This window comes from Cyrtonyx montezumae, unplaced genomic scaffold (genome assembly GCF_038088225.1).
Source record: "Cyrtonyx montezumae isolate F1298 unplaced genomic scaffold, pur_monq_1.0 scaffold_29, whole genome shotgun sequence".
Lineage (NCBI taxonomy): Eukaryota > Metazoa > Chordata > Aves > Galliformes > Odontophoridae > Cyrtonyx > Cyrtonyx montezumae.
Window position 1 is genome coordinate 7,147,956 of NW_027072033.1, and position 26,559 is coordinate 7,174,514.

The 26,559-nt window shown below is 39.8% G+C and overlaps 1 protein-coding gene across 2 annotated transcripts in view; it reads left to right on the top strand.

Annotated features, from left to right (window-relative positions):
- The window catches only part of SPIN1 (spindlin 1), a 57,326-nt gene that overhangs the window by 16,344 nt on the left and 14,423 nt on the right, over positions 1-26,559 (top strand). For both annotated transcript variants that reach the window (XM_065740674.1, XM_065740675.1), the window contains exon 2: positions 18,379-18,582. In XM_065740674.1, coding sequence (XP_065596746.1) covers positions 18,531-18,582 — 52 coding nt within the window. In that variant the 5' untranslated portion in view covers positions 18,379-18,530. The remainder of the gene's footprint in view (positions 1-18,378; positions 18,583-26,559) is intronic.

Below are 26,559 nucleotides of genomic sequence, written 5' to 3' on the forward strand. Positions count from 1 at the left end.
GCTGGGTATACTGTAGGCAAAGTTGACTATAAACATTTTTGTACTGCTTTGCCTTTAGTGTTTGTTATTCTTAACTATTTAAATAAGGCTGTAGCTTGAAAAAAGCATGCTGGAGTATTTTATGGACACGATGTTACAGATTTTTCAGATGATTTCTGCAAGTCTCTGCCAGGGGATTATTCTTTTCTCCTGTCAGTAAAGTGTTCTTCCCGGAACAGTTTCAACCACAGTATCAACCACTAATAGGTTGGAATGTTTTACAGTTCTCTGTAGGGATTTATTGATTTCTGATGAGTTTACACTCTCTTAAAGTTAACTGTCTTTTAACACTTCAGAAAACAGGTTTTAACTGCTGATTGTCTTGTGTCTTGAACTATTTTGCTACTTAGTTAGCCACATTTCCACCACTGCTTGTTTGGGGATTGGAAATAGTTTTTCCAATCAATTAATATTATTAAAAGCCTGCGAAGGCAAAAGAGGAACTTTGTTCCTGAAATTAGTTGGGTTGATTTTCCTTTTTGCCTGTGTTCGTTCAGATACGAGGTATACTTAAATGCTTTGTAGTGATTTTTCAGCTGTTTGTACGGCGTGTGTACATCAGATTGCCAGTGTGTAAGTTTGTTACAATGCCATAATTATCTACTAGCTGTATTTTTATAAACTTAACTGTATTTTTGCTCCGTAAGATTCTGTCACAGTGGTTACATTTTGTTTTGTGAATTTTGGGGGGGGGGGGGGGGGGAAGAAAAGAAAAAAGTGTAATCTAGGTATTCTTAAATACAGTGATTCTGTGAAGTCTGGTGATGGAATTGCATTGAAACAGATGGCTGGCTACTGCTGTTTTACATCAGTACACATCTGTCTGTAAGTCTTTACATGTTCCCTGCATACTCAGATGATTTATTTTCGTAGGTATTTTGCCAGTGGACGGGATCAGCACAAAGGTCACAGGCACCAATTTAAGGAAACATTTACCTTTATTTGTGTTTAAAGCAGTGAGATAGTAAGTGAAACTATACAGCTAGAGTAATGCGCAACAAGGCAATGTACCTGACCTTTACTGCAGGAGGATAGCAGTAGCGATTAAGAAAGGTACATCATTAGTTGTCCTAATACTTTGCCATCATCCAGATCTGTAGTTATTGGGGTGCCCTGGTTGCAGCGAGGATTTGGAGAGCCTTTCTTGGCAATTGGAAGGTCCTATGCAATGTCCACTCATAGCCGAGGTCTCCGCAGTTGCTGCAAGATTGTCCAGCTTTTATAATGATGGATAAACAAGTTAATGTGACAATTAGGTGGAAACTTCTGGTTTCACTTGCCCTTTGGATTCCATGTCAGGGCTCAAGGAGGAACAAAGAAAGTTTGTGTATTTGACACTATGCTTCTAAACAAGGAAAGGTTAATGCATTCTCATAATGCAGTATCTAAGCTACATCTCTTGCTAATTAGGTGTTTTGTCAAAGATGCATACTTTGCAGTGATTGTACATATTTTGCAAATGATCATATACTGGTGATATATAATGCTGAGTTGTGAGATTCATCTAGAGATAGCTTGGTTTGAGTCCTGCTGTTCAGGCTGTAGTACTTCAGTGTTTCATAGAAAATCCATAGAAAACCATATATAACGGTTCAGAATTCTTTAAAATGTCTGTTTAATGTAAAAAAAAAAAAAAAAAAAAACCAACACAAGTCTTTACTTGACTTTTTAGAAATAACTAGCATTAGTGAGCTATAATGATAAAACTTGTGAAACTTTTTTTGGTGGATGGTAGATGCCGTTATTAGATGTATGAGGAGTTTCCTCACTGCTCTTAACTGAAAGGAAATCTTACTGGATAGCGCTATACCATGTGAATTAAGAAGCAATACAGGTCTTATATTGATTTGAAAAAGAATAAGGTATATTTCATCAATCACTTAGTCTTCTTTAAATGAAGAACATTGGCTTGCTTTAACCTGTTTATGGAAGCTCTACATATAAAAAATGAATTACAGATGTGCATTAAGAGGTAATTTATTAACAAAGTTAGCTTCTTCCAGCTGAAGATGGTTCTTGTAGGTATAAAATGTAAAATAGTCTCCTGCGAAGTATTAGTAAAGCATGCTTATCATGTGTTTGGATAAGCTTCCATTCAAGTTAGTCAGTGATTTGAAAGGTAAAATGGAAGTACGATTATGTAGTCTGAGAAGAATTTTATGCAGCATAGTTACTTGAATTCGGGGATGGAAGATATATAGTAATAGCAAACAGCAAATTCAGAGTATGGTCAGCTGTCTGTTAATTAAACAGATCAAGGGGGGCAATGATTTTGGGAATTATTTAAAACCTACTTCTCTAAAATACTATTCCATTATACTTGTTGCAGAGAGGAGGGGGAAAACACTTGCCTGTCTCTGCAGCCTTCTGCATACCACAATAGCTGGACTGTCCAACAGCAGTTGGAGCAAATAGATTGATAATGTAGCCATCGCTTGCTTTGTTTTTACATGAGCTCATAACCACTATTTTCAGAATCTTTAGTAAAAGAAAATGCTATTAACTCAAGTACAGCTCGAGATCAGTTAATAAGGATGTACTTTTACTGTAAAAAAAAAAAAAACACAAAAAACAAACAAAATAACACCCCAAAATATTAAGTTAGAAAATCTTTTTTCTTCTGCTATATGGAGAGAATTTAACAATGATAAATTTATCTTGCTTAGAAGACAGCAGTTATCATATTCTGTCAGAACTGGACTTCGTGTTAGTAGAATTATTAGGGCTTCTAGTGAAAGAAATAAAATTCACAAACTTGGTAGTTAATTCATAATTTCTGGTATTCTGGGGAATTAAAGGAATAGGAGAGAGATTTGCTTTCTATCTAATCTTAATAATTCAGTTAGTTTTTGTTCTTGTTTTTCATGTTACTACTGCAGAAACATTTGCTCCAACTCTACCGGAGGAAAAAAAAAATCTTAAGTAGTTATTTAATACAGGTTTTGGTTGATAGCAAGTTGAATCTGAGTAAGCATTGTGCCTTGGCAGCCAAAAGGTCCAACCATACCCTGGGCTAAGTCCCGACAGATCCCGGCGTTGCCAGAGCAACGGCGGGGGCTTTAAAACGGTCAGAACCCGGAGGTATCACTCAGTCCTCCTGATCAAGTGCTTTGAAATCGGCACAGCCGGAGCTGCAGTGTCTGATTGAGGTACAGGGCGGGTTTTCGGGAGTTTACTGTTTCTCGGGAGCCGAGTGAGAGCGGCTAGTCCCGACAGATCCTGGCAGCTCTCTCTCGCAAGAGGCTGACGTGGCGTAGGCGTTGCCAGGGCAACGGCGGGGGATTTAAAACGGTCAGAACCCGGAGGTATCACTCAGTCCTCCTGATCACGTGCTTTGAAATCGGCACAGTCGGAGCTGCAGTGTCTGGTTGAGGTACAGGGCGGGTTTTCGGGAGGTTACTGTTTCTCGGTAGCCGAGTGAGAGCAGCCAGTCCCGTAGGCTGTTTTCGGGAGAGGTTAACGAGGCGTTAAGGAGGCGTAGGCGTTGCCAGGGTTTCAGCGCCCTCGCCCTCACCCCTCAGCTGAATAGGGCTCAGGGAGGGCAGCGAAGTGTCATTACCCACTGTTTGTTTGCATTTATTTTACATATACATATATTAATTATTATTATTTATTTATTTTAAGTTATTACAATTCATATATATATATATACATATTATAAACTTTTATTTATTTATTTATTTACTTCCAATTTTTCATTTATTTGTTTTTATTCTTTTTTGTGCCATGGTCTCTACTAGACAGAGGGCTTGCCTTAAAAAGGCTGTGGCGACCCAGACAGAAGGTCTGCCTAGAAGCGTGGCTACACAGGTCTCTGGTTGTAAGGAGTGCCAGAGCCTGCTACTGCTGGATGAGGGTGCTAAGCAGTTCCCCTGTGCAAGGTGTGAGCAGGTGGAAGATCTGCTTAGCATGGTGGTTGAACTGAAAGAGGAGGTTGAGAGACTGAGGGCCATCAGGGACTGTGAGCGGGAGATTGACTGGTGGAGGAGCTCCCTAGAGCGCCAGAGAGAAAGGCACCGGGGAGATCCCCCGCAGTTGGTGGTGGACTCCCTGACCTGTCCCCGTAGGGCAGAAGGGGGATATATCTGAGGGATAGGGAGGGCTGGCAGAGAGTCCCTGCTCGGTACCGTGGGCAATCTCCCCCTCTGCCTCCCCAGTGTCCCCAGATACCCATAAGCAATAGATTTGCAGCATTGGATGTTGAAGAGGTGATAAGGGGTGAAGTGCAGGAAGATTCCCGCAGGAGGTCACCAATGGCAAGACAGTCAACTCTGTGCATTGAGACCGCTACTACTAAGACAGAAAGGAAGGTGATCGTAGTGGGTGGCTCCCTTCTAAAGGGAACTGAGGGCCCCATTTGCAGACCGGACTCAAGCTGTAGGGAAGTGTGCTGTCTCCCTGGGGCTCGGATCAGGGACATTGCTAGAAGACTCCTGGATTTGATACGCCCCACCGACTACTACCCGTTACTCGTAGTTCAGGCAGACTGCAATGAAATATCTCAGAGAAGTCTGCGAACTATGAAAAGAGATTTCAGGGGATTAGGGTGATTAGTTCAAGGGGTGGGAGCACAAGTGGTGTTTGCTTCCATACCTTCTGGGATGGTGAAGGACACAGAATGGGCTAGGAAAACACAGGTGATGAATAATTGGCTGAGAGGCTGGTGTAGAGACAGGCACTTTGGGGTTTTTGACCACGGGGCAGTTTACTCAGCTCCTGGCCTGTTATCTGTTGATGGGATGCACCTGTCTCAAAGGGGGAAACGAATCCTAGCACAGGAGCTAGCTGGACTCATTGAGAGAGCTTTAAACTAGCTGTGACGGGGGAAGGGGATAAAACAGGGCTCACCAGTAAAGAGCCTAAGGAGGCTGTGCTGGAGAAAGGGGTGAGGCAGATATCTCAGCTGAAGTGCATCTATACCAATGCACGCAGCATGGGCAACAAACAAGAGGAGCTTGAAGCCATTGTGAGGCAGGCTAACTATGACTTTGTGGCTATTACAGAAACATGGTGGGACCTCTCCCATGACTGGAATACCGGGATTGATGGCTACAAGCTCTTCAGAAGGGATAGATAGGGAAGAAAGGGTGGTGGCATAGCTCTCTATATCAAAGAGTGTTTTGATGTTAAAGAGCTTGAGGTTGGAAATGATAAAGTAGAGTGTCTATGGATAAGGATCAGGGGGATGGTCTTTAGGGGTGACATCGTGGTGGGGGTCTGTTATAGACCGCCTAGTCAGGATGAAGAAATAGACGAGGTGTTCTATAAACAACTCGTAGATGTTGCACGATGGCCAGCACTCGTTCTCATGGGGGACTTCAACTTCCCTGACATATGCTGGAAATATAATACTGCGCAGAGGAAGCAGTCCATGAGATTTCTAGAATGTGTGGATGATTGCTTCCTGACACAGCTGGTGCAAGAGCCTACCAGGGGAGATGCCTTGCTTGACCTACTTTTCACTAACAGGGAAGGACTAGTAGGAGATGCGAAGGTTGGAGATTGTCTTGGCCAGAGTGACCATGAAATGGTGGAGTTTGCTATTCTTGGTGACGTCAAGAGGGTGACTAGCAAAACTACTACCTTGGACTTCCAGAGGGCAGACTTTGAGCTGTTCAGGATGCTTGTTGCAAGGGTCCCCTGGGACTTGCTCCTGAGGGTTAAAGGGGTCCAGGAAGCCTGGATGCTCCTCAAGTTGGAAATCTTAAAGGCACAAGAGCAGGCTGTCCCGGAGTCCCGTAAGTTGAGCCGGAGGAGAAAAAGACCAGAGTGGATGAACCGGGAACTTTTGTTGAGACTCCGAGCGAAAAAGAGAGTCTATGTCCTTTGGAAGATGGGTCAGGCTACTTGGGGTGACTACAGAGAACGTGCCAAGATTTGCAGGCAGAAAGTTAGAAATCCTAAAGCCCAGCTTGAACTTAGACTGGTGTTGTGGTTTTGTGGTTTTGATGCCGGTATTCCACATCAGAGCATCACGCAGCAGTGAAGGAGTTAATGCTGTGGGAGCAGCAGAGGGGCGGAGCTCCGCACCGGATGCCAGGCTGCGCTCTGTCTGGGCGCGTTCCTCTGGGCTGCCGTGGAGGTTCAGCACGTGTGCTTCCCCTGCAGTTTCCTCCTTAACGTAAGCTCATAGCTTTTGGTTTGGAAATTTTTATCTCTCTCTCAATTGTTCAATTTTATTAGATTTAGTAAAGTTACCGTTCCTTCTCAGATCGTGCCGTTGTTTTCTTGTAGACCCATCTCCCCGCCGTTTCCCCCTCCCCCTCCCGGAGCGCGGCTCTGCTCGGGCGGCCGCGCGGCCACTGACGCAGTTTCTTTTTCTCTCCCCTCTCCCTTCTCGGTTTCCCTTGGGTCACTGTCACGGACAACACCGTGACAACTGGCTACTGCTGGAAAGGAGAGCAGGAAACCCTTTTATAAATACATTAACAGCAAGAGAAAAACTAAGGAAAATTTCTCTCCTTTACTTGATGAGGCAGGGAATGTAACCACAGATGATAAGGAAAAGGCTGAGGTTCTCAATGCCTTCTTCACATCTGTCTTTAATAGTCAGAGCTGTTGTCCACAGGGTACTTGCCCTGACCTGGAAGTCCGGGACAGGGCGCATAATGCACCCCCTGTGATCCAAGCAGAGATGGTCAGAGACCTGCTCCTCCATCTGAACTGCCACAAGATCCACCCAAGGGTGCTGAGGGAGCTGGCAGAGGTGATTGCCAAGCCACTTTCTGCCATCTATCAGAATTCCTGGTTATCTGGTGAGGTCACACAAGATTGGAGGCTTGCCGATGTGACTCCCACCTACAAGAAAGGCCGTAAGGAAGACCCGGGGAACTACAGGCCTGTCAGCCTGACCTCGATATCAGGGAAAGTTATGGAGCAGATGATCTTGAGGGAAATCACACGGCATGTGCATGGCAACAAGGGGATCAGACCCAGCCAGCACGGGTTCAGCAAGGACAGGTTGTGCTTGTCCAACCTCATCTCCTTCTATGACTGGGTGACCAGACAGGTAGATGAGGGAAAGGCTGTTGATGTAGTCTACCTGGACTTCAGCAAGGCCTTTGACAGAGTCTCCCACAGTATTCTCCTGAGGAAACTGGCAGCCCATGGTGTGGACAGGTTAACTCTTCTCTGGGTGAAGAACTGGCTGGAGGGCTGTGCCCAGAGGGTAGTGGTTAATGGAGTTAAGTCCAGCTGGTGTCCTGTTATGAGTGGTGTCCCCCAAGGGTCAGTTTTGGGGCCCATCTTGTTTAATATCTCTATTGATGACCTAGATGAGGGAATTGAGTGTACCCTCAGTAAGTTTGCAGATGACACCAAGTTGAGAGGATGTGTCAAACTGCCTGAGGGTAGGGAGGCCCTTCAGAGGGATTTGGATAGGCTGAACAGCTGGGCTGAGCTCAATGGGATGAGGTTCAATAAGACCAAGTGCCGGGTCCTGCGCTTTGGCCACAATAACCCCGTGCAATGCTATAGGCTTGGGGCAGAATGGCTTGAAGAATGTAGAGAGGAAAAGGACCTGGGGGTGTTGGTTGATGCTCGGCTTAACATGAGCCGGCAGTGTGCCCAGGTGGCCAAGAAGGCCAACGGCATCCTAGCCTGTATTAGAAATAGTGTAGCCAGCAGGAGCAGGGAGGTGATCATCCCCCTGTACTCAGCTCTGGTGCGGCCGCATCTCGAGTACTGTGTTCAGTTTTGGGCCCCTCACTACAAGAAGGACATTGAGGCCCTGGAGCGTGTTCAGAGAAGGGCAACAAAACTGGTGAGGGGCCTGGAGCACAAGTCTTATGAGGAGCGGCTGAGGGAGCTGGGATTGTTTAGTCTGGAGAAGAGGAGGCTCAGAGGAGACCTTATTCTACTCTATCACTTCCTGAAGGTGGGTTGTGGTGAGGAGAGGGTGGGCCTCTTCTCTCTGATAAATAATGACAGGACGAGAGGGAATGGCCACAAGTTGTGCTGGGGAAGATTTAGATTAGACCTGAGGAAACATTTTTTTTCTGAAAGAGTGGTCAGGCACTGGAATGGCCTGCCTAGGGAGGTGGTTGAGGCACCATCCCTGGTGCTGTTCAAGAAGCATTTAGATGAGGTGCTAAGGGATTTGATTTAGTAGTTGGGTAGGTATAGTGATAGGAGGATAGTTGGACTAGATGATCTTGTAGGGCTTTTCCAACCTTATGAACCTATGAACCTAGGTCTAGCACTGCCACCTGTCAAGGAACAAGGTTGTTCTGCTCTATGCTATGTGGCCTCACCTCAAGCGCTAAGTTCAGGTGGTGGTGTCACAATATAAGGACGTGAAACTGTTAGAGGGGGCTACAAAGATGGCAAAAGATCTGGAGAGCAAGAGGTATGAGGAGTGGCTGAGATCTCTTGGTTTATTCAGAATAGAGGAGGCTGAGGAGGGTGTCACAGCAACCTGCACCTTCCTGTGGAATACATGCTAAGTGTGTCTGGAAATTAAACTCACAGTAAAGATACGGCATTGTTCACACATCAAGGAAAGGTGCAAAAACACAGTGCAGCTGGTATGCAAGGAATTGGTTCCTTGAAGTTCCCTAGGGTGTTGACAGCATCATAGAGCTTGGTTTGCTGACTGTTAAGAGAAACAGCACAGAGGATGGTGTGAAGATGCTGTAGTCAGGCTCCCTTCCTTTGGATGAACTTTGTTCACTGCTGTCTCATAATACCACAGCACATCTCCATCTCAGAAGCTACCTGTTGTGATGATACACCCATTTCTCATGCACTATAAGTTCTTCTAAATTTATACCTTTAAAAGTAAAGCAAGAAAATTTTACACTACTTGTAACAAAGGTGTGTGTCACTGGAGTAACTCAAACTCTACCTGGAAAAATAAGAAATTTTCTATAAAAATAGATTGAGAGGGTTGTTGTCATGCGCAAGAACTTCTTTACGGTAAGGGTGACGGAGCACTGGCACAGGCTGCACAAGGGGGGTTGTTGAGTCTCCTTCTCTGGAGATATTCAGGACCCACCTGGACGCCTACCTGTGTGACCTGGTGTAGGGAACCTGCTTTGGCAGGGGGGTTGAACTCGATGATCTCCTGAGGTCCCTTCCAACCCCTATGATACTATGAAAATACCATTGTATGTCAGGCACAGTCTACCTATGACTTCTGAGATCAGTTGACAGGCTGAGCTTCTTTTTCATCCACACAGGGACACCTTGGCTTAAGATTCAAACATTTGGTTGTGTCAGGTGTTTCCCTGGAAGGCTTGAAAATCTCTATGTTGTTTATCACTTCATGTGCTTGTGTCCACAGTGTATTTGTCTCATTCTTCATCTTTGCATGTGCTTTGTAGACAGCAAATTTATCACTGGTAATCCAATAAATGTGTAGTTTAAGCAACAGATGGACGCTATTCATTAATCTAGCTGTGAGAATTCTTATTGAACATGACCAGATTTCTTTAGTATGGCTCTGGGAGTTCACTGAATGCTACTAACCTGAAAGTGTAGTGTTGTTAGTACATCTATAGTGGTGATTCAGCATATTGAATATGACCAGACTATTAACCCTGAATTAGTCATTCAGAATGAAAGCCAGGAATCCTCAGCCCCTGTTGTATCTGAGGAAAAGCTGGAGTGCAGCAGTGTCTATTTTCTGCCAAATTACTTTGTCCTTTAACTTGCTGGGGAGCAGAGGGGCAGAAGCTGGTCTCTGCTCTCTGGTGACTGTGACAGTACACAGTGGAATGGCATGAAGCTGTATCGAGGGAGAGTCAGGGTGGATGTTAGGAAAGGGTTCTTCACCAGATGGCAGTGGGCATGAAACAGGCTCCCCAAGTCTGTGGCTGTGGCCCCAAGCTGCCAGAGTTGAAGGAGCGTTTGGTCAGCACTCAAAACATAGAGTTTGAATTTTGTGTGTTCCTGTATGGAGCTGGTAGTCTGATCCTTGTGGGCCTTTTAACTCATGATGTTCTGTGATGCTGGAGTGGAGTAAATGTAATGGGTGAAAGGCTATCCTTTCAGTATTTGTTTAATTCTTATTTAATAGTAATGTGTTGTAGCAACTAACAAGGATCCTATTACTGGAAGAAAAGAGGTTGTACTTATATAGCTACCCACAACAGCTTTTTTTTTCCAGAAACTTCTGTAGAATGTTTTATAAATTTCTTGAACAATCTTTGAATGAAAAAAAAAAAGTTGAATTTAAGTTTGGTTCGGTGTTTGATTTTTTTAATTGTGCTTTTCCTAATTTTTTTTATCTAAGGCTTAAATATTTTTTATTGTTTTCAGTATTGTATGCAGTTTCTGTATTGTATGCTGCATCTTCTCTGTGTAATTTAAATTTAATTACTCTCAAGTTTTTTCACTACTGTGAAATGCGAAAATAAGTGAAATGTAAACATTAGTTTCATTGTTGTATTGGAGCTTCAGCAGCTCTGAGAGTTTATATAGTGTTTCTGTAATAACTTGATCTGTATGTTCTGAAACAAGTTTATTTTCAGATTTCTTAAATCGAAACCATCTTGGAGTTCTGGATCCCATTTTCACTTCAGTTTAATAGGTCTTAATCTTAAAAAAAAAAACCAAAAAAAAAAACCCTGCGTGAAATTAACTTCCTGCAACTGATCTCTATTGAAACATAGGTCTAAGAAGGAGTGGCTGAGGGAGCTAGGATTGTTTAGTCTGGAGAAGAGGAGGATCAGGGCAGACCTTCCTGCCCTCTACAACTGCCTGAAAGGAGAGTGTGGTGAGGTGGGAATCAGCCTCTTCTCCTGCATAACTAGAAATACAACAAGAGGCAATGGCCTCAAGTTTTGCTGGGGGACGTTCAGGCTGGATATTAGGAAGAACTTCTCAGAGGGATCAGGTGCTGGAATGGGCTGCCAGGGAGGTGGTGGCAGTCACCATCCCTGGAGGTGTTCAAGAATTGTGTAGGTGTGATACTAAGGAGTGGTCATTACTGATGGTAGGTGGACAGTTGGGCAAGATGTCCTTGGTGGTCTTATCCAACCTTGTTGATTCTGTGAGTCTGTGATTATGGTAAAATATTTATCCAATTGTTTATGCTAAAATGTTTTAAAAGTGTTTATAAATAAAACATGTACCGTGCTACGTCTTGCATTTTGTGTTGTTCATGCAGAGAACTTTGCTGAAAGGTAAAAACGCCTATTTTTAGTTAATTAATATAATTAATAGATTAATTACATATAATTGTAATTATTAACATATTAACAGAATAATTACATATTATTTGTCTGTGTTGATAGTAGAGTGTATTTTACTATGTTAGGTTTTAAAGAAGTTGTCTCTGTATAGTATACTGCTTTCTTGAAGCATCTTCTTTCTTAAAGCAAAACGAAGTGTTTCTTGCCTTTTGTACAGAAACTAGTATTTACAGCCCAATTCTTAGTAAAAACCATTCCTATTCACAAGAAATGGTTGCTTACGTTTTGTCTTTTCAATCTTATTTTGAATCATCTGCAGCTATATCAATATAGCACTGTAGACAGAAAATTTATTTTCTAAGTGTGTATTTTTGATTTTGTATATGTGAATGCACAGCTGTATGCCAATGTTATTTGTTCCTGTACAGTTTTAGGCAAATAAGAATGCACCTATGACTACAAGAAAAACTGTAGAGACTGCTATCAGAAAGTAGTACTTGATTTAGTCTTCCAGCTGATTAAAAAATCTGTGATTTAAATGTATTGCTCTTCTTGACTGTCAGCTGAGAATCACCTTTGTGCTCACTGAGTTTATGTACTATTATCTTTCTTGATAGGTGTTACTGCTCATCCAAAATCATAGTGATAAGGGAGTAAAGTTCCTAACAGAGAGGCTGATGAGCCTTTAGATTCCTTCAACAAAGGCTTAGATTTTGCATGACTACATTCTCACAACGCAGGAAAGTAGGATTTTGTTGTTAGTTTTCATGTTTTTGAAAGTAACAAAGTAAGAGTGGGCAGATGTTTTTATCCCCCAATTATGTAGGGGATATTTTAACATTATTAATATCCTGTTTTGGAGAGGGAAGATTGCATGGGATAATCAATTCTGTGCCTATGATAAAATTCAAGTCTAGATGAGGTACCTGTCTCATCCAACTAGTTAGTGCTGAAGTTATAGTTACTCACGTGTGGTATATACTTACAAGCTCAGAGCTGAGTTCCTGAAATGAGACTGAAATGTTAGGGAGCCAAGAAGATCCTTCAACTGACACACTTCATTTCAGTGCAACTTCTTGCCCTAAGCAGTTTCCTGACTTGTTGCTGGCCATTGCTGAGCAGATTAGCAATGCAAATGAATGGAGAATTGTGAGCAAGGGCAGTGTTTTCAATACCGAACTGAAATGTTAAAAGCCCGCTAGGTGGTGCCAGAAGTATATTCTTCCTAATAGCTCTTAGAGCTGGAGCAGACTTTGGGAGGCAGAAGACTTTTGATATGAGAGATATATATTCTGAATCTGTGATCGTGTATCTTGAGTTACAGAAGGATCACATGATACTGCCCTCTGTCTCTTCCTAAGCATTTCTTCCTTCACTGAATCAGTGCCTCAGCAAATTTACTGTTTCCTTCTGTGTTTGTGTGATTGAAGGTTAGATATGCTGTTCAGGGCTGAAGCCTTCAAGGTTGCATTTATTAGTATTAATTATCACTGCTATATTTTTGTGCTTCCTAGGTACCCCTCTTCCTTGGTGGTAGTATACTCCTGCTTTCACAGGAATTCAGTAAACAGTTTCTGTACTGTGGATTACAGTGAAGGGCCTATCATTTGGTGGGGAAGCGAACATGAATGTTAACCGTAAATTAAGCTAGGAAATTACTTTAAATGGTTATATTTAATTTTACAGAGCTGAAAGCTCACATAAAGTATTTTCATTTTAAGAAATATTTAAGTATTTACAGGGGGCTGTTAGTGCTTCACAAGGAAAGCCGCATAGTTTAAATGCATCCTGTTTTTTCCTCCTTTTACTTTTTTGCTGGAAAAGTGCTTCTTTTAACATAGCTCTGTTTTTAGACTTGATTTATCTTCTTCCCCACTCTGATAGGATGATTTTATTGTTCTAAAACTGTATGATTGATAGTGCTTGCTGGTTTTAATCTTAACACTTAACATTTCTTGTGTGAAGCATACTGCAGTAATTAAGCCAATATCAGACAACATATTCATGTAGTTTCCATATTTTTTTTATACTTTTGCACTGATCTAGGTAAGTCAGGAGTGGATGGGGGTCAGAGGGAAGCGAAAAATCAGTTGCAGCTGATTACAAGTCAGACTGCCTTTTTTTTTTTTTTAATGAATTCTGCAGCTGAATTGTTGGTGACCTGTGCTGTCAGGTGTTGGGGACATCAGTATGAAATAGGTAGGCAGTCACATTTCTCTTCTAGAAGTTACCAGCAATGTATAGACATGGTTTGTTTTAAATGTGGAAAGATGCATTCAAAAAAGCTGTTTGACTTTCCTTTGCTATGTAGTTGTAATAAAGGGCTTTGCATTTCATGAGATTTTTCTTTTCCTTGATTTTCCATATTAATAGCCTAAAATATTTAAATGGTGGTATTAACTGTGTTTTGACATTCATCATATTAAAAATCCAAAAATGCATTGATGTTTTTTTTGAAAGGCTGAGACTGAGAAGTTGCATATGCTTTAGAATTCAAGATATTTTCCGAGTATATCAGTTTGTCTTCAGAAGGCCTGATTTTTACCCTCATGTGGTGAGAACATGGAAATGGAAATGTAAATTGAATTCAGAATAATAACTCTAGAAAAACTTGTTCCAGTGCTTTTCAGCAAAAGTCTTACATAAGTCTTTGAATTAGTTAAAGTTACTCCATACTGCTCAGATCTTGACCTCAGTATGCTTGAGCCTTTAGTTTAAGAGAGTGGTGTGAAACAATGATAGTCAACACATTTTTACTTTAGAGGATTAGGAATTCCCTTTCTTTTTAAAACAAAATTAGTGTGTATGGCATAGTTGTGACTGGAGCTACATGTTTTCATTAAAATGCCAAAGGTTTTCTGGTGCTTTAGTTACCTTTATAAATATAGCCTCTTAACAACTGATTAAAATTATGTTGTACATCATATTTTTTTACATAGACTGGGAATCTGGTGGAAGAATAAGCACAACATGTAATACATTCTAATAGTAAGTATAATTGTAGATTGAAACCAATTCTGTATACGCTGTAGGGAAAAAGGTGTATTTCTCTTACAGTGTACACACAGTGCCTATGATATTCCATACAGTAATACATCTGAGTGTGTCTGTGAATTCAGAATTTGCTTTCATGATCAGGAATGCTGCTGTTCTAAAATATTTTTATCTGTAATACAATTTCCTTTTTAGTTTGATAAGGAAAAATGAACTTCGTGCTGCATTCTATAAAAGTGGTCTAAAAAATCCTTCATGTTCTTTAGCATTGTTGTGTGTACAGTAGTAGATTGCAGTAGAGATGAAATATGGAAGGAATGGTACAGTCTTTTAAAGACCTTTGACTTTACTAAAGAGTTTTGACTTCAGGTTTGTAGAAGTTCCTGACTGAATGTCTACTGTAGTTCTTCCAAACACAGATCTTTCATGACTAACACTTACTTGAGCAAAAAACACCAACAAGCAGTCGTTTTGTCTCCGTATTACTCTTTATTCTAAGGAGTGCGCCTTTGTATATTTCTAATATGCTTAGAATTTAAGGAATGTTAGTTATGGAAGAACTGGCAAATGCTGGTAGATTTAAGTGGTTCGGCTTAGCACTTCTATCATACCTCAAGGCATGTCTGTTACATTGTTTTTCAATAAGACACAAACAAGATACTCCTTGTCTCTTAGTTGGTTTACTCGTTTAGAGGTATTCTATTTTTAACCTGTGTGTCAAAACTCACAGCAGGTTCCAAAACTGAAGTAAAAGGGAAAAGACCAGCTTCTGAATAAAAGATTAGAGAACATTACTACAATGATCTTTCTTAAGGAAACGGGGCTAAAAGGGTGGGTATTTGGAAAGGACACAGCAACAAACCAAAGGATCTTATCTTTAAATTTGATACCAGCTGTATCCTGGTCTGCTTCAAAGAATATGTGGATAGCAAGTCAAAGGAGGTGATCCTGCCCCTCTGTGTTGGTGAGGCATCATCTGTAGTACTGCATCCAGATGCAGAATCCTTGGTGCAGGAGAGACATAGACCTATTGGACCGCGTCCAGAGAAAGGTCTCAAAAATTATCCGTGGGATGGAATGCTTCTTCTATGAGGATAGGCTGAGAAAGCTGAGGTTCTTCAGTCTGGAGAAGAGAAGGCTGCAAGGTGACCTGACAGTGGACTTTCAATATATAATAGGGAGCTACAGGAAAAAAAGGAACAGACTCTTAAGCAGCATCTGTGGTAATAGAACAAGAGAAAATGGTTTCAAGCTCAGAGAGTAGATTTTGAATAGATATATAAAGAAAAAAATATTTTACAATGAGAGTGGTGAGGGACTAAAAGAAGTTGCCCAGTGATGTGGTTGATGCCCCATCCCTGGAGACTTTCAAGGCGAGGCTGGGTAAGGCCTAGGCAACCTTATTTAGTTCTGGTGACCCTGTTCATTGCAGGGAAGCTGGACTAGATGGCCTTCAGAGGTCCCTTCCAAGCCTTAAGGGTTCTATAATGATCTGTCCCAACCTGCAGTTTTTTGTTATCCTGGTGCTCCGTAAATAACAAGGAATCAACCACTTGTCTAGCAGCTCTGTTCCAGTGTTTGGCCACCCTCATGTTACACAGGAAAAAACATTTAAACACCCAAATTTTTCCAGATGCCCAGTCTGAACCTGCCACTGCTTTATGCCATTACCACATCCTGCCATCAGTGACAAGGGAGAAGAGATTATCACCTCCCTCTAGGCTTTCCTTCCTCAGGGAGTTGCAAAGAGTAAGGAGGATGCCTCTGAGCCTCCCCTTTCCAGATTGGATAACCCAAGTGTCCTCAGCATCCCCCTGTAGGATGTGTGTTTTGTCAGCTTTGTTGACCTCTGGAAATTTAAAAGTACTTTATCATCTTTTTTATTTCGTGGAGCCCAGAATTGTACACAGTATTCAAGATGAGGCTGCACCAGTGCTAATGGTAGTGGGTGACTCCACCTCCTTTGACTTCTGGCTGTGCTGTGTTTAATGTGTCCCAGAATGTGGTTTGCCCCTTGGCTGCCTGGGCACACTAACTGGCTCAGTGGTGAGCCTGCTTGTTACCAGCACCTGCAGAACCCTCTGCTGAGCTGCTCTTCCTGCCACTTGTCTACAGTCTTTCTTTCTCTGGCTTTACTCCATCTCAGCTGCAGAACTCAGCTTTTTCCTGTGTGGAACTTCATTTTGTTGCTGGTTGACCACCGTTCCCATCAACATAGATTCTTTCTCAGGGCCTCTTGTTATTTCAGGTAGTAACACTGCCTTCTAGTTTAATATTGTCAGATAGTTTTTTGTAAGGCTGCTTTCAACTTTTCTGTCTAGATAACTGATAGAAGCGTTGAAAATGCTCAAAAATTGTGCACTGAGGAGCACTGCAAGTGACTGTCAGCCATGTGTAGCCCCATTCACAAGCTTTGCAGCTAGTTCATCACAGTTGGACAGTTTGTCCAAAAGGATACAGTGGGAAACGTATCCATCCAAAAGGATACAGTTGAAAGCATTGGTAAAAATATAGGGAGACTACATTCACCACCTTCCCTTCATCTATTAATTCGGTCATCTTGTTGTGGTTTTACTCAGCAGACAGCTAAACCCTCTCTCAGCTGTTCACTGGGTTGGTTGAGAGAACCAGGGGAGTGGTAGAGAAGTAGGACTCATAGATTGAGATGAAACTATTTTCTAAGATGGAAAAGAGAAGTGATAGCAATGCTAATATATATTTATGCAGAATTATTACATAGTACATATTACCTGTCAACGGTTTATGTGCAGATTCGGCCTGATTCCGTGACAATTGTTGCGGGGGACCCGCAGACCCACGCCCCAGGAAAGGGGAAGGGGGAAAGGGAAAAAGGAGATGGGCCTAGAAACAAAACAGCGGCAACAATCTGAGGAGGAAAGCTAGTTTACTAAATAGATATCAGAAAGCAAAATAACACAATATAATACAATATAATTGGAATTAAAGCTAATAAATAAAATGAGCAAGAGAGAGTGTCTGATAAACAAAAGACCTTACGCTATCGCTGAAGGCGGACGGCAGCGAGCACCCACTGCTGAGTCCATCCCAAAGGGAAGAGAGCGTCCCGTGACCGCAGACAGTTTTTATCTTTCCCTCTGAGCGTAAACACGTAAGAACGCAAAGCATCACACAGCCCTCTGGGGAATGTAGTTCTTCTCTTCTGAGACAGGTGGTATACCCGTAACTATCAATGATCCACGGAGCTGGAGCATTACTTTTTAACCCTTAATGCACTACATGATGTTATGATGTGGAATACCAATGCCAAAAATCATAAAACCATGACAATATGCAAGTAATATTTATGCATATTTTAAAAATGAACAATACGTAATACAGCTGCTCATCACCTGCTCAGCCAGTCCCCAAGAAGCAGATGACCCTCATCATCAATATCCCCACAGTTTTATAGTTTTTTCATGATGCCACACGATGTGGAATATCATTTTACATTTTAAAACATTCATGTGTTACCACCATTGTTTTTCTTCTAAAGCCGAAACATAGCATTATACTAGATGCTGTGAATAGAGTTGTGAATAGTTGAAACTAGGACAGTTACCAAATAAGTGAGACAGACTTTTCCATTCAAGAACCCATGCTGTCTGTGCCTGGTGATTACTGTATCCTTAAAGTGCATTTTTTTCAGGCAATGAATTTATACTAACAAGTCTGTAATTACTAGGTTTTTGTCTTGTGCCCTTTTTTAAATTGGGATCATGTTCTCTTGCTGACCTGCAGTTCTTCAAACTTCCAGGTAGTCAGAAGGTTTCTTTTAACTTAAACCCTAAACAGAACTTCTGAAAGTTCTCCCTTACCTCTTTGGTTATCTAGATGAATGTGATGACTAAATACTTTAAGAATCAGATAAATTTAGATGAAGAGAACCACGAAGAGCTTCTGCAGGTCTTCTACAAACCAGTGACTCATTCAGATAGTTGAGTATAGCAGTGGAGTTCATGTTTTTGATATCTTAGCGTTTCCTTTTCTGTTTGAAGGATTTCTTTTTCAAACTCAAGTAGTATTTTTATTGTTTGTTTTGTTGTCTTCTGGTCTACATGCCCTCTGCTGAATGTGTTCAGTGACTTCCTTTCAGGAAAGTAAAGAAATACTTTGTTTCATTTTAATGCTTATTTTAAGTTAAATCTCAAATCAAGCTACTTAACGCTTTACCTGTTTTGTTTTTCAGTGTATCCTCTACATTTGAGGAAGAACAAATTCATGATTGAATAGTGGATTAAGTAGCTGTTTCTATTCGAAGAGTGAGTTATCCTGAGAGCTGGAAAGAACTGGATTTTCACCCTAGTCTAGCAGCTTTGCTGCTCACTTAAACACAGATGAATGAAGACCCCATTTGGAAAATCACCAGGTCAGCGATCCAGAGCTGATGCAGGTAAGCCTGCTTTTCAGGTTTGTGGATTTTGTTTGTTTGCTTACTTTCACTAGGTAAAAAGCATTCTTGCTTTCATAGATAGTTTTTATGCTTTAGTGTCCTTACACAGGCGTTACTATTTGCATCTTAAAAGAGTGTTTGCATGTTACAGAAGCTGACAAAAAAAACTTGAGCAAGTTTAATTTAATGTTACAGATCTGCATGCAATAAGTGTTTACTAGCCTATTAATGTAAAAATATTAATGGATCTGTAAATTAAGCACAATTATAAGGAGGAAACAAATGAGTTTGTTACAGACCTACACTTATAGACATTTTTGCAGGAGGCCTTTTCTTTTATTTATCCCAGAAGTGCTAAAACAAAAAGAAAGAAATGTATATCCCATGTATTTATAACTTGCTGTAAAACTTCATCAAAAATTGTGGAAGAGTATCTGTTAAGCATTACAAAAAGGTTTGTGTAGATCTACAAACTGTTGCTACTGTGTGTCTATCAAAATTGAATATTAGTCACAAGTACTTCAAAATCACATAAATGCAAAATGTGGGTAAGCAAGCTTTATCACCATTTGGGTTTATTTAAGATTTTACAATTTAATAGACTGATGAATCTTGGTCTAGTGTACTCTGTAGTAAGGATTATTAGCAATGAATATTTTCAATAAAAGCATGAGGTGACTAAGGATTGCTGTGTATTTTTCTACGTGGTCCTCTAGAAACTAAGCTAGTTCAGTCTTTTTTTCAGTTACCTTTTAAGTAATGTAAATCATTCTATATAATCAGTCATTTTTGTGCTGTGAAATTATTTAATGTTTTTCAGGGAGAAATAAAAATGCCATTTTTATTGTTTAGTGAAATGGAAGTCATTAATAGACAGTAAAAATATTTGTAGGTGGGTGAGGTAGCACATTACCTAAAATCAACCATTGTGAATAGTTGCTTTTCTAAAAATGTCAATAAACTAATTGAATATAATGTAAAATCGGGAAAGGCCAGTCATCTTTAAAAATACCTAAGTCTATTTTGCTGTTTTCAAATGCTTGCCCAATTTATTCAGAACTGAAGCACGTAATGAAGGAAAATTTCTCTGAAACCTTTTGGTAACATACTGTTTTTGCATGCAGCTAGCTTCCACTAATTTTAATTTGCTGTCTGCCATTTGAAACATACTGATTTCAAATGTGACTTTTGCATATATTTTTAATAAATGGTTCCAAAGGAATGTTCCATTGCAAAGACTTGGGTACTAGCTTTGAGTTTTTATTCGGCCGAATGAGGAGTGATCCTTCTTGACAGCAGCAGAATACTTGTGAGAGGAGAATTATATTAGTGAGAGAATAGAAAGTAGCTTTAAATTTGGTATTTGATTTCAGTATTGTTGACTTACAAGTGTTAATTAATTAAATGCTACACCAAGATAAAAGAATTCAGTATCAGACTTTAAATTTTTAAAGGAAATTGTTAGAAGAATTTTTGTCTAATAACTTTATTGTGATGCTCAATTACCAAGAACATTACAGCACAGATTTCAAGTGTCATAAATGAAAATTTATTCAAAGGATGATGATGCAGGTAAACATTAAAAAAAAAAACTGAAAATTTACTTCAGTGTTGTTTAGAAAAAATACTACTTCCTGCTTGTTCTTTCAACTGTTTATGATTTTTAAAATTTTCAAACATATTTTGTACACTCCATTAATCATAGTTTATCTAACACAAAATGGTTATTTCTTCAGATTCACCATTTTCTTTTTCGTATCCTTATGCAGACTTTTCACAATGAAGTTTTCTGATCTTAGCTGAAAAGTCCTTAAGTCTATATTAATTTGATGAATTTAGGATCACTGTCAGCTAAATACAACCTGTTAAGTTACATATAATCGGTCATCATCAACTCTTACGTAGCTACTTGCCTTGGCTTCAGTGTTGCCAGCTTTCAGCCTCTAGCTTTTCTTTTCTTGAAGTGGACAGCTTCTGACCTTTTCTTGTTTTTCATTATCATTATATATGCTGGCTTCTTGCTTTTTAGGAAGTGAAATATGCGGGTGAAATTGTCTGCTCTTTATTTCCTGATTATGGATAGGTAGGAGGCACTTCTCTTTACAAGGACTGCATAGCCAACTCAGCAATGTTAGGTAGATTTTGTTTTAAGACAGCTTCTGAGCAAGAAAGAGAGCATTATTATAGCAGTAGTTTTACTAAGAGTGATCTTTCCCTTTTGTAAAGAAAAGCAAAAATAATAATTGAGTTCATCTGAGTTAATAAAATCATTTTGAAGTCAGGAAGACAGTTGCAATGGGATATGAATTAGGATTTTAGTGGGTTAGTTGTATTTTTTGTCTCCTTGGCAGATAAGTCAAAAGTACAACTAGGTCAAGTGACAGAGTGGTTGTGAGGACTGCCTCTTCCTTATAAGATTTTTCTTTGTGAAGAGGTGAAGAGTTGTTCTTCACTCAGTTGCATGTTAATAAGTTTGTTTTCCAGGTAAGAATGACTTAGCCCTTTAGTTGCCACAAAATCAAACCTGCTCTGTGTATTAGGATTAAAAATATGAGCAGTCTTTGTGACTATTTATTGACTTCATTGTATTACTGTTTTTTCTAGTTTGGGAACATTGGATATTCACCCTACTATTGATAGTAGTGATCCTAATAAGTATAATTGTAATAGGATTTATTCTTCTAGAGGTTTTCAGAAGAAAGCAAGCACATAAGTGATTACTGGACTTGGCAGTTATTTTGTTTAAAGTAATTGAGAATGGTATTATCACTGTGGAGGGAATGAGATATTTAGTACTTACACGATACTGTTTGAACAACTGTGAAATACTCTTGTGCATTTATAAGTATCTTTTAAACAGCATTTGCTGCTTTTAAGCAGTGTTGATGCAGATGTCTTTGCAATTTTGACATTTATTGCCTTCCTTTTTTTGAAGATAGTTGCCGCTTACAAGAAAATACGTGAACTGGTAATTTCTTTTTGCAGAACAGCTGGATACTTCCAATCAAAAAATGTTTTTAAAGTCTTGCCAACAGAAGTAGTATCATCTTGGGAGTATATTAAGTTGGTATATTCTATTGTTATTTTTTCTCCTAATTTAAGAGAAATCATGAAATTATTCCGTTTTTAAAACAAATTAACACGCTTTCTTTGATTTGTAGATCATGTAAAACAATATAATCATGGAGTTGTAGGAGACTTTGGGATCATGTACAGGCTGTGTCAGGCATTCATGTGGGTGATGAGGATTACTGTTAAAATTAATACATTACCAAAGCTTTTTGCAATTTATGGTGGTAGAGACTTACTGATTAGTGACATTGCAGGTATAGCAGCTTCTTTGATTTAAAACCTGATTTTCATCTGTCCTGCCTGCCTACAAAGAAAGTACTTTTCTTTGCTATAAAGTGTAAAGATACATTTGAATAAAAAACTTTGCTTTCTGAAATCCTAACTCTAAAGAAGATCGTGCTTCATAGTTCTATATTGAGAAATAAAGGACAGGATTGAGAATGGGAAGAGAAGGATTTGTTTTTTTGTTTGGTTTTTATCACAACAGCTTCCATGACTACAGTCTCTGATTTTCTCAGAAGTGTAGAGAAGTTTTCCAGGATACAGATTTGGTAGATCAGCCAGCTGTTGTGTATATTGTGTTCGTGCATATCTATCCTCAATAGAGGGAAGTACAGACTACTAACACTATGTATTACAGTAGACTGTAAAATAAATTGTTTACCCGTGTTGTGTTTACTCCTAGTGTTTGACCCTTTGTGTAGATTGTCTGTTAATACTGTAAGAAGCCCGTGGTCTTCTACAGTTCTTCTTAGCAGTTATCTTCTAGAGGCACAGAATCCCAGCAAACTCTGATTGTCTGAAGCAGGCATAATGGTTTGAAAATGAAGTTGGTGATTTTAGTGAAGAAAACTAATAGACTTTTAACGATGCAGATGCTTATCTGTTTTTTCCCTCTTAAAAGCAAATGTAGGTTTCTGCCCCTGCAGACTTGGTCCAAGATGTGACACACTTAGGATTTCAGTGACATATTTCAGCTGAGTAAGAGATTTATTTTGTCTTAGTACTCTTCATTGGTTTTGATTGAAAAGAACCCTATTCCTTCCCCAATCCCTTTAAAGTTGTGGTTGGTCAGTATTAGGTGCACATAAGAATGCTTTTAGGTCCCAGAAGGTAATTCTAAAGTAGCCCCCAGATAAAAAAAAAAAAATAATTATGGGATTACTGCTGTTTCCACCACAGCAGATTCTGAAATTCAGCTTTTAAAAGTCCAGCTTTTGCTGCTAATTTTAAATACAGGGAATATTGAGAGAAGTGAAATAATATTGAGAGAAGTGAAATTCTGTGGTGTGTTTTGAAAGGCTTGTCTGATTTTGATGGCTCAAAGAGAGAAAAATATGATAATAGTAAAGACATTGCTAGTAGCTTTCTTCCATCCTTTACTATGATCTCCTTTTTGCTACTCCTCAGCTGAAATAACACCTACATTCCTTAGAGTCAGAATACTGAGATAAAGTATTACTGTCTTGTTTTATTGTTTTCTTTTGTCTTTGTGAGGCAGAATTACTCAGTTTCTAGTTTTGAATTTGAATTTTTAAAGACTTCTCTTAATAGTCTGTTTTTGAGCTGAAGTGGCGTTTAAAAAAAAAAAAAGAAAAGAAAAAAAAAAACTGGCCATGTAAGAAATGTTTAGTTCTGTTGCTTCTGACTGGGAGTTGGTGTTCACATTCTGTTAAGAAAAATATATCTTTCCATGCTCCCATGGTCAATACATATTTTCTCCATCAGATTCACTCAATTTTGTCTTGTCTGTTACAAAGAAGCATAAAACAAATGCATTTACTTTTAATTCTTATTGAGTATTAATTTACTCTTCTATTTTTATGCGCAAGGACGTTTAGTTACATAGAGCATTTGGAATGTTACCTAAAATATGGCATTTCATGTACTGTTTTAGTTAGAACATGTCATTTTGTATTTAATAAAAGGTAAAGAATGTGAATTGAAAACAGATTCAGTCATTGACATTTGTGCCATATATATAATAAACGAGAATCATGACATTCTTCTCTGGCAAGTATTAACATCTGGTAACATCGGCAACTACATTACCGTTTGTGATCACATTTATTTTTTTTCTCTACTGAAAGATTTTTCTGAAGGTGTAATCCTTGAAATAGGGATTTTTAAATTTATCTTTTGGCTGTGAATTGAGCATTTGATGAAGAATGATTAATGCGACAGGTGGGTTTAGACATTACCAGGGATTTCAGCAGAATCTGTGTAAGCCAGTTTACTGCTTTATTTTCTACAATCATTAGTCGAAGAAGGATATTAGCAATATGTTTGTTAAGAAGTACTTGTTTGCTGTCGGCATTTTAAGTCATAAAGACGTACTGTCAATCTGGAATCTGGGAAGAAAACTCTATAACTCCAGTGTGGTGTTAAAAAGTGGCATTCCTTTATTCCTCATGCTGCATACAGCAGGCACACCCTCTGAGTTCAAGTTCCACATTTGAACTATTAAGACACATATATGCAGTACAGTGGCATACATATTCATTCTTTCTCAAGGACTCATAGATATGTGCTAATGTCCCTTTGGGCACGCTCAGTAGTACTTAGGGTGTTTGAATGCCCTCCTACTTCCTATTTTTCACCATCAGTTTAATCACTGAAATCTTTGACCCACTTTCATCAACACTTCCCCAATTTGGAAGATTTCCAATTTGTATTAGGCCATAGTGAGCCACTTTTTTAAAAGCAATGTTTGTGGAACCCAAGGAAAATGTCATTGCACAATATGAGGCAAAAGATAAAAGTATTCTGTTGTGATTCAGTGCTTCCTGTGAGGCAAAATCATTGAGACAAAATATCAAAATATTTATTATGCTCTTAGTGCAAAATTATTGAGAAAAACAAAGACTCAAGCTGAAATGGAAAGTTTTAGAATGATCAGTTACGGATTCCTTTTGCTAAACGAACGTATTGGTTCTTAAACTAATGTACTATTCCCTATTGCAAAACAAAGGAACCTGTATCATTATCAATACAACACTATAGAGGTAATTCATTAAAATTTTATTAATTTAAAAATGAGCAGCTGGATAAAGAAAGTTGACAAGCTTTTTGTGGTTCTGAATAGCAAAGAAGAAATATCTATTGCCAGTGAAGAATAAGTTTTCTGTCTTATTTTATAATAGTTTTATTTTTTCCTTTGGGAAGAGATTAAATGCATAGGACTTAGTATGTCCTAAAACATTAAAAGAATTTTCATACTTTAAGTTCATTTTTTTAATTCCTGTAGGGAAAAGAAATATGGAACAGCATTTCTAAATGTAATTTATTTTAATGGACTTTACCACTTAAAAGGGATAATGTTTACAGCCCCTCAAGACTGCCCCATATTAGCTGCTTGAAACAAATGTTTTGTCTTGACAAGGATCAGATGGTATTCTGTGATTAAGAGATGGGCAGTATGGGTACTTAGTGTATCACCAGTCCTGTGTGTGACAGGGGTTGTTCAGTGTATATTTTCCTGTTCTTACTAGTAGTGCTTGTCTGTGGAATATACTGGGTTTTTTTGTGCCTTCTCTGACCTTTTGTGTAAGTACCTAATAAAGAAATGTTCTTCCACACGATGCTGTTACACAGATAAGAATGCGTGTATCTTGCTAAAGCAGTGCTGAGTGTTATATGGCCTAGTGTTATGTAGTATGTAGTCTTCAGCTGAGAAACTTGTTTTTGAAGGTTGAAAACTTCATTTACTTCTTTAAAAAATACCTTATTTTTTAGCTGTTATTTTTTAAAAAGAATTAGTTTTAAAAACCTTTCTTAATGGGAAAAATAGTAATATGACAATTCATAGAATCACAGAATGGCCTGGATTGAAAAGGATCTCAGCCCCCCTGCCATGCTTACCAACCACTAGACCAGGCTGCCCAGAGCCTCCTCTAGCCTTGCCTTGAATTCCTCTAGGCATGGGGAATCTACAACCTTGCTGGTGACCTGTTGCTGTGTCACCACCCTCTGAGGGAAAAACTTGCACCTAATCTCTAACTTAAACCTCCTCTGTCTTAGTTTAAAACCATCCCCCCTTGTCCTATCACTGTCAACCTATGTAAACAGTCTTTCACCTGCCTGTTTATACATTCAAGTACTGGCAGGCCGCAGTCAGGTCTACCTGGAGCCTTATCCTTTCTAAGCTAAATGAGCCCAGTTCCCCCAGCCTTTCTCTGATCATCTTAGTGTCCCTCCTCTGGACCCATTCCAGGAGCTCTGCATCATTCTTTTGCTGGGGGCCCCAGACCTGGATGCAGTATTCCAGATGGAGCCTCACAAGAGCTGAGTAGAAGGGAACAATCCCCTCCCTCTCCCTGCTGGACGCCCCTTTTTTAGTGCAGCCCAGGATACAGTTGGCCTTCTGGGCTGCAGGCGCACGCTGCTGACTCATGTGCAGCTTCTTGTCCATCAGGATCCCCAAGTCCTTCTCCACAGGGTTGCTCTTAAGGAGATCTTCCCCCAGTCTGCAGCACCTTGCACTTGGCCTTGTTGAACCTCATTAGGTTCACACAGGCCCACTTCTCCATCCTGTCGAGGTCCCTCTGGATGGTTTCCCTTCCTTCCAGTGTATCAACTGTGCCACTCAGCTTGGTGTCATCTGCAAACTTGCTGAGGGTGCACTTGAATCCATCATCTATGTCACTGTTAAAAATGTTGAAGAGCACTAGTCCCAAGACTGAACCCTGGGGGATACCACCTTTGACTGGCCTCCACCCAGACATAGAACTGCTGACTGCAACCCTTTGGCTGTGGCTGGCCAACCAGTTCTTATTCATCAAACAGTCCATCTTTCAAATCCATACCATTCTAATTTAGAAGAATGTGGTGAGGGACCGTGTCAGAGGCTTTGCATATGCTCAGGTAGGTGGTATCTATTGTCCTTCTGCTGACCACTGCTGCTGT